The sequence below is a fragment of the Rhopalosiphum maidis genome, chromosome 1, assembly GCF_003676215.2.
Source record: "Rhopalosiphum maidis isolate BTI-1 chromosome 1, ASM367621v3, whole genome shotgun sequence".
NCBI lineage: Eukaryota > Metazoa > Arthropoda > Insecta > Hemiptera > Aphididae > Rhopalosiphum > Rhopalosiphum maidis.
Genome location: NC_040877.1, coordinates 61,877,864 through 61,886,920, shown reverse-complemented (window position 1 = coordinate 61,886,920; position 9,057 = coordinate 61,877,864). Strand labels below are relative to the sequence as shown.

At 24.7% G+C, this 9,057-nt stretch overlaps 1 protein-coding gene across 1 annotated transcript; it reads right to left on the bottom strand.

The window, feature by feature from the left end:
* Window positions 1-751: 751 nt before the first annotated feature.
* LOC113561149 (vacuolar protein sorting-associated protein 16 homolog) lies at window positions 752-7,577 on the bottom strand. Its single transcript, XM_026967390.1, has 16 exons — window positions 7,408-7,577; window positions 6,782-6,974; window positions 6,376-6,504; window positions 6,166-6,310; window positions 5,763-5,878; window positions 5,507-5,706; window positions 5,196-5,448; window positions 4,993-5,118; window positions 3,914-4,041; window positions 3,612-3,756; window positions 3,415-3,549; window positions 2,330-2,491; window positions 2,065-2,214; window positions 1,716-1,963; window positions 1,164-1,260; window positions 752-1,081 (listed from the first exon to the last, which is right to left on the bottom strand). Exons 1-16 carry the CDS (start codon window positions 7,458-7,460, stop codon window positions 965-967), a joined length of 2,397 nt encoding a protein of 798 aa, XP_026823191.1. The 5' UTR covers window positions 7,461-7,577; the 3' UTR covers window positions 752-964.
* Window positions 7,578-9,057: the final 1,480 nt, after the last annotated feature.

Genomic DNA, 9,057 nt, shown 5'->3' with positions numbered 1-9,057 from the left:
GCAAATTTAATAAAAAATACCAAATATTAAAAATAAATTAAAAAATTATTTATGGCATGAGTAATACTGAAAATGTATTTACTATGTACGTACAATTTAAAATTAAAACATTTGTTGCATATTAAAATTTAAAAACATTAGTAGGTAATATTAGCTTGTTTTAAATATATTTTATTATATAAACAGATTTTTTTGAAAACAGATACCTACTTTGAAAGTTCAAAACACTTTTACTGACAGTAAATGACACTAATGAAACACAGTAAAATGTGAAAACTATCTGAAAGCACTATGTCATGATCATCATATAAGTTTGATATAATAATCATAAACTCTCATAAACTCATATAATTGAAAATTTGTCTATTCTGGATACATATGAGTATATTGTATATGGTGACTTTTTTTTAAAAAACCTGCTCAATAAGCGTATATTTATATACTTTCCCTAAAATATTTGTCACTTGGTGGAAACAAAAAATATGACCATTATTTAGAGGTGGTTGTTATTTAGAGGTTATTATTAAAGTTTTATTGTATAATAAATTATAATAAACAATGAGAGGAGTACACATTAATCAACTACAAATTGTCCATTTTTTTATGAATTATATCAAAATACATAAAACATCGAAAAAAATACAAAATATGAATATTTGATAAATAAAATAAAATATACAATATAGGTTAAAATGGTCAATTAAAAGTATTTTAATTTTAAATTTGATAATAAAATATTTAAACGGATTAGTAATTGGTACAACATAGTTTTTATTTAAAATAACAATTTTAATAATATGATAAAAAAATAATAATTTATTGTAATATTAAATTATTCTCAAATAATGGAAAAAAACAAGGTGTGTACAATTTTAACAACATGGATATTTATAAAATATAATTGTTTAAAATGATAAAGGTATATTTTATAATTACCTAAATAACGTTTTGGTTAGGAACAAGTTCAAGGCATTGACGTTATTTTAGTATTATAATTCTGTTTGAGATCATCTCTTACTTTTGGTAAATATTTCAATGCTTCATATTTATTTCCATGCTCAATACATATGTCTACAAATGGCTAAAAATAAGTATCAAAAAAAAAAAAAAAAATGTTTAAAACTATGCAAAAAACTATATTAAATTAGATTAAGTATTTTTACTTCATATCCAATTGGAGACTTCTTTATTTTTGATAACTTTTCAAGCTCATTCCAATCTTCTTGTTTAGCTAGTATAATTAATCGAGCCCACCAATACCTAAAAATAAGATTATAATTTAAATCAACCCAATCAAAAACTTATAATATTTTACATAAAGATAATAGGCATTCTATATATTCAGTTCAAATTAAAAAATTTAAATGGCAGTGATCAGTTTTAGCCGGACAGCGGTCAAACAATACCGAGTCAACTATCAGTAAGCCTACCGTATATAATGAAGTCGGTCATAGACTACATTTCATAATTTGAACAGAGTATAGCAATAGTATATATAATTATACGATGAATAAGATAATATTCATTAATATCATGTTTGTTATCAAATAGTAACTTATCTTAATAATATTCTTAATAGTATTTGAGTATTTACTAGAGAATTTTTTTAATTAGAAATCATACTGACTAATAAGTAATTAGTATTGAATTCAAATAAATTAAAACTTATTTATTTTAGTAATTTTCAACTAAACAAATTAAACCATTGTATTTACCTTCTTTCGGGGACTTTGAATTCTGAATGTAATTTATCAGCAAGTTTCAGTTCATTAATTTCTAATAACTTTAGAAGAGTGTCGTGCAGTGTCAAATTACGAAAATTATTTTTTAATTTTTCTTCTAAACTGCTTTGATATCGTATTAACTTTATTTGGCTTTCACAAGTAGTCAACGAAAATTCATCACGTGTTCTTTTATAACAATTTATGGCTTCATTAATTGATACAGACATTTCTTTGGTGTTCTAGAATGATACACATGCATACATAATAATAAAGTGTAGGATAAAAATAAATCAGACTTTATAAATATATGATAAATATATGATAAATATTGTAATAATACATTTGATTTAATTGACTCAGTAATATGATAAAGTGCTAACTCTTCATGATTATCTTCTTGAGTGTACATATCCAACAGTGAATACCCTGATTGCTGATGACAATATTTTATGTAAAGAGCTTGAGCAACAGAACTTTTTTTAATTTCCATCTAACAAGAATTAAATATATTGAAATTAAAATTCAGTGACTATGGCCATACAAAAATGTACAATTGTTATTCAGAAAATATAATGAATTATTTAAACTTTAAGTTTTGAACTAACTTGAAATTTTCCAAGTGGCATAGAAGTTTGCATATGAAGTAATACCATATAAACAAGATCAGTATTTCCACTTTCAACAGCTTTTTTCAGGGCAATGTTATCTTGTTGGTATTTTAACAACAGTGGTATTTGCAAATTTACTTGAGTTTCATAATCTAAAAGCTATTACAAATGTTATATTTTAAACAATACAGCATAATATATTTTATATTTAACAAAAACGATTAAAAAATTAAGTATGAAACTATACTCCTTTCATTTTAACACTCATACTTTGTAACAAACTTGTGCATAAGAGCGAGAATTCATCGCTTAACAGACATAGTACACACTAAACAGATGGTAAATTTAGTATTGGACTGATGTTGCCTAACTGCTACCAACGATAACTAATGATAGCGCAGTATGGTTCTTAATGCCCATCGAATATGGTAAGAAAATATTAAATATTTTATTACCTTGTATTAGGTATAAATGTTGATAATAAATATCTAAAATGATTATCAATAAATATTTATGATCAAATGTATAAGGTACCTAGCATTTCTAAACTACCAACATGCAAAAAGAATTGAGGTGATTGCAAAAAATAGAAATAGCACAATAAAGTAGAACTTAAATTATTTGAACATGCCATTAATCATTATCTGAAAAATATTTAGATAACTTTTTTCCTGAGTACAAGAAAGCAGTGATAATAAGTCAAGGAGTACACTAAACAAAAAAGGATTTATACACAGGTATTATGTCCTCATATTAGCATAATTTATTATAATCTATTAACAATAAGAACAAACGAGTGACGAAAAAACATTGTCCACTAAGTCTGTTTTCACAAATCAGCCTAACACATTTGCCTCATCCATAACAACCACCTGCCCCAACTATCATACTATTGTGCCATCATTAAAATATCACATGTTGTACAAACCAAACAAAATATCATTGACATTTTGTCTTAGCGTTTGTTATAATATAGGTATAATAATTTGGAACTGGGATTATTATTCTGTAAATAATAAACTCAGCTTTGCCTCCCAAGATATAATTATATAGCCTATTGAGTATTACTATATTAATTATACTTTTATAGCAAGTTGTATTCTGCCACTATTTGCAGCAATTTCTGCAATACTATGATATGAAACTCCAGAATACTTTCCAAGTTTATCAGCAATTGTAATTGCTAATTGTTCTCTATCTACTTGTGTTTGTTTCACCTGAAAATAACAATATGAAAGACTAATTCAATAAGTAACAATTTTTTTTTTTTAATATTAACCTTAAATTTGGCCCAATGAGTTAAAATACGGCTAGATCCTAGATTGCTAGACATACGAATATAAGAGGAAGCTTGTAAAGCTAAATAATAATGTCGTTGCCCAACAAGTTTATCCAATAATGTCTGTACTGATATTTTTTGTAACCTAATAAAAATAAATAATAAAATTATTTTAATTAATTAATTATAACTACCAAACTAAATTATATTGGTATATGATTTAGGCATACATGTCTACAACTTATATATATTTATACGACTACGTACATGATATATTTAAATGAAATAATTTATATACTTACTGAGGATATGTTATAGAAATACCAATTTTTGGATCCCGGACAGCATTTAGAACTCTAAGTAATCTGCATAAATTTATATATTGGTCTGGATTCCAGTTTGGCAGAAATGTTTTTCCAAATTGAGCAGCCTATTCAAATTATAGTTCATTTTACTTATAGTAATGTAAATTATAGATTATAATTAATTTAGCTGATAAATAATTTAATTTATAATAATTTACATGTAAATATATATTTCAATGTGTTATGATTATAAAATAATTTGGTAATAAATATATAATTATATAAATTAATTTTTTAATTGTTAAGTAAATTAAGTTTAAATTAATATTTATATGTTAAATTTTAATGGGCATCATGTCCATTTATTAATATTTAATAATAAATAACATTTTAAATTATGGAATATATAATAATCATCGACAAATTCAATGATTTAATTTAAAACATTTGCTTGTTGTAGTTCAATCAATTATACTTTTTGAGCTTAGGTTAAGGGGTCAAAATAACTTTGAAAATTTGGGTTATCTGAATTTTGTATTGAAAATACCTGTAACTATTTTAAAAAATGTAAGTTCTATTGTACATATTAACACTAAAAGATTTAAAACATTGAAACTGTCAAAAAATGTGTATTTTGATAGGTGTCCTCTATCTTCTCCCGAAAACTCCATATCAATCTAAAGTCAGTAGACTGAAATATTTTGTGCCACTTTTAGAAGGAAACACACTATATATGTGGGCAATAACCTAATACACAATATAATATAAATAGATTAATAATTAATATATTATAACTTGAAATTTTTAAACTTTGAATTATTATTTTTGTAGTTTTACTTAATTTTTTTTTTATACATTTTATCTATTTTAGGTCCTTTAATTTCCAAAGAGGGCTGAATTTATATACAATCAACACATGTAACAGCACAGAGCGCCAAAATCAGAAAGACGTGTCAGAGGTTTCAAAATTATAATTTAATCATAAGGAGAGGTATCAGTTTAATATTTTTGCTCTAGATACTGAGTTATGGCCAGCCCAGCTTCCAAATTTACTAATTAGGAAAATCAAAACTAACTTTCATCAATAACTTTTGTGTTGATGTATCAATTTCATGTCCTGCAGCTTTAATACAATGGTCTACTGCAGTTTCTAACATTTGATTTACTAAATGTATATATTCATTAGCTCGATGGTTTCGTCTCTAAACACAAAAAAAAAAACATTTATTAGATATATATATATATAAATATATAAAAAATATTTATTTACATGAATTACCTCAAATTGTTTGGAAGCCTCAACTAAATAGGAACTAGGGCTAGTACTATTAATACGAAAAATTTCTTGTACATAATGCGGTACTAATTGTAACATATCATTTGAAAAAGCTCCTATTACTCGAACACAGTCAATTTCTGATACCAACCAAATAGGATCAGTATAAATAAAAGATACCTGATCTTCAATTTTACCAATAATCATCACTGTTTCTTCTGATTTAAAATACAACGCTACCCCTTCTGTTCCACACCTATTTAAAATAAATTATTAAACTACTTAATACATTAAGCATTTATAGTCATAAATACCAAGCCATTTGATCAATGGAACCAGAAAAAGGTTTCTTATAAATCCTATAAACTTTTCGTAAATCTGTAGATCCAATCCAAATTTTATTATCATTATTTAATAGAGCAATATATTTGTGATCAGCTGAAATAGAAATTTTCTTAATTGAATTTGTAAGACTTATATCATTGTTATAATCCGTGTCATTAAATCCAATAAACTATAAAATTGTAATCAAAATTAAATATATATATTTTTTTAAGCACATAAACATACTTGTTGTTTGCATTCAGCATGAGAAACAGAATACAATGAGTGATTTGTTGAAATCAGTATATTGGTTTGTCTTTCTAATAATATTATTTCCCATAAATTTGGCAAAATATTCATATCTGTAAGAGTACAAATAATCAATATTTAAAATATTATTTTTAATTTTTAGTTAGATACTTTTATTTTATAATAATAAAAGTTAACAAATATTTTATTGATAATTATCGAAATATGAGGAAAATTATTAGTAGCTACTATTATTGTATGATTCATTAAAAAAAAAAGTATTATGGGCAAGGTATAGCTTTATTACATAGCAGGCGTACAGATGGTTACTCGGTAGTAGCGATAAACAGGTGTTGCCTAATGCCTGTCCATAAATACTTTTATTAAATTAGTAACATGCCTGGAATATCTGGTAAAATATGAACTTTTACTTTTGTAATATCATTCATTACAAAAATATTGTATGTTTCTGTTAATACTGCTACTATAGTTCTTGTAAAGTTACTCGCAATTCTTGCATCTAATAACTTAACACCTTGTCGGTCCTATAATAAACATATAAAATAGTAAGAATATATAGACACCTAGTCAATTTTAATATTTAAACAACCTTAATCATACTAAAAGTATGTTGATAATTTCCAAACAAATCGTAAATTAGAACCAAACCATCATCTTGGCAACATAAAATTTCTTCATTATTTGACCATCCTAAATTGATTAAATGGCCTGAACTCCACTACAAAAACAATAATAGATTAGATTTTTTTTCTATTCATTAAATTTATAAACATAAAATGTTTAAAGTTTAATATAGTTGATTAGAGAACAATTATATATTTCATAATAAATGAATACATCAAATATTACATGGAATACAAATACCCTAAATTTTAAACGACAATTAATGAAACTTTTAGGAAATTCATCTTTATTAGAATTCAAAATTAAATGTTTATATTGAAAAGACTAATACAATTAATATATGTATATATGTTTATATATGTTTTACTTACCACAAAAGAAGAAATAATTTTTCCGGATGACGTATATACAGAAATGATTGGCTTTCCAACAGTTTTTACAGATACCAATTTTGTTCGATCTCGTATAACAATTACTGGTCCTCCACAAGGTGCTGCAATTACAACAGAAGTGCTGATATCTATTTCATTACACCAATACATATCAGAATATATTTCAAGTTTCCTGAAACAAGTATAAAACAATTTTAATAATAATTAACATTTTCAAAAAAATATTTAATATATAAGTATTATAACATGGATTTTAAAACTAATATTTGTTTAAAATAAAAACAATGCAAATAAAATATGTATTATAAAACAAAATAATAATTTACTTGTACAATAATATGTACCTAAAAGTTTACGAATCATAATTATTAATGTTTGTAATCAAATTAAATTTTGAAATGATCAGTTTTAAGTTTTAAAAACTTTTAATACTTTCAAGAAGAAAATTATGATACATATGTACTAATACAAAGTAGTTACATACAACCCATATAAAATCCAATACGTATTTATTTTATACAATCAAATATCATTCTTTAAAATTTCGATTATGTCATATTAAAAAGATTTAAGTCAAAATACATTTACACATAGTATTTTTATACCTGAAGTAATTTTCAGTTCCATATGGAACCCATTCGGATGTAAGTAGTGACATTTTCAAAATACAATAATCCAAATTAAATTTTAAAACATAAGGTAAAGTGAAGAACAGACGATGCTATTTCTCGATAATCTCATGATGAACATTGTAATTTAAAAGATTTGAATTATGATATCCTTATTTAAATTTAAAATTATGATTCTTATCATTTTTAATCGACGATAAACTCTTATAACTCTTATATCTATAATATATATAATCATATTTTATCAAGGTAAAATGATAAGGTTGTGTTGCTTAGAGAAAATATTACATTTAAACTATTTAAACTTTTAAAGTAGTAAAGTACCTATTTGCTAAGAGCCATATTATAATATTTGTTCTGCGCCATACAATTATAAGTATAGGTGCAAATAGGGTGGGGCTTTTAATAGAATTGCTATAGCACCCCCAAAAAACTAGATAATGATTTAACAACATAATATGTTGGAAATCCAGTATATAATTGAGCTATTACCCCCCCCCCCACCAAACACCTCCAAATTTCAAACACTATTTGCGCCTATACTTATAAGTCTATGCTAAAAGCACGGCTTTAAATCATTATTAAAGATAATATCTTAATTCGTGCTAAATATCAATTTTTCATATTTATTTAAAATAATTTGTCCAATTCAATATTGTACGGAAACACACCTATAACAGTACTCTTGCTCATTATTACTATATACAGAATTGTATGTAAAACATAATGTATTGAAGTTTGAAGATCAAATATTAGATAATATTCTAAATTTCTAAAAATAAATCATTGTAAAATCACATTAAAATCATTAAATTATGTAGGTATGTCAGAAAACAATCTTTTGTTGAAATAAATATTTGATCATGTAACATTTATTTTCTTACTCTAATTGTTTGTTTTTCATTTGTATTTGTCACAGCGAATTTATAAGTTGAATCAAGTATGTTATTCTTACTTCTTATTATTTGACGATGATGATAATAATATATACGAGGAACGTAATTTCAATAATTAAACTGGGGGTGCTGAAGCCCCCTTTTTTATGTTATCTTATGGTTATAGTACCTGTTATTATTAAAATCTAAATATCAAGAAATAATTTGGGTGTGTCAATTTCAAAAAAGCACATTCAAGTCTCCCCAAATTGCACCTATGGTTACATCCCATTTCTATATCGTACGTATTTATTATAAATAATAATAGAAAAATTGTATCAGAGTAGATAGCTCAAAATGCGTGAATATAAAAATATATTATAAACAATTTATTACTGGTTTATTGTATAATGTTGTTATTTTTACGTTCATCTGGAAGACTGGAAAAGTCAAACTATTCGTGTTTTCCTATGAAATAACATAAACAAAACTAAAAAAAATTCCTACATTTTAAAATATTCAAACTAAATTTATATGAACTAGGGGGCTAAAATTGAGAAAATTGACCGACCGATATAATTTCAAGTAGACTTAATCACAGATTCAAATCAGTTCTCAAAAGTATCATTGCATTACTAGGTCAGTCAGTATGATTGACAAAAGGCTAATATAACTGATCACCACCTTTAAAGAAATTAAGATGAGACATTTTTTTAGCTATTTAATTTGTGATCATGTATTCATGTCTTGA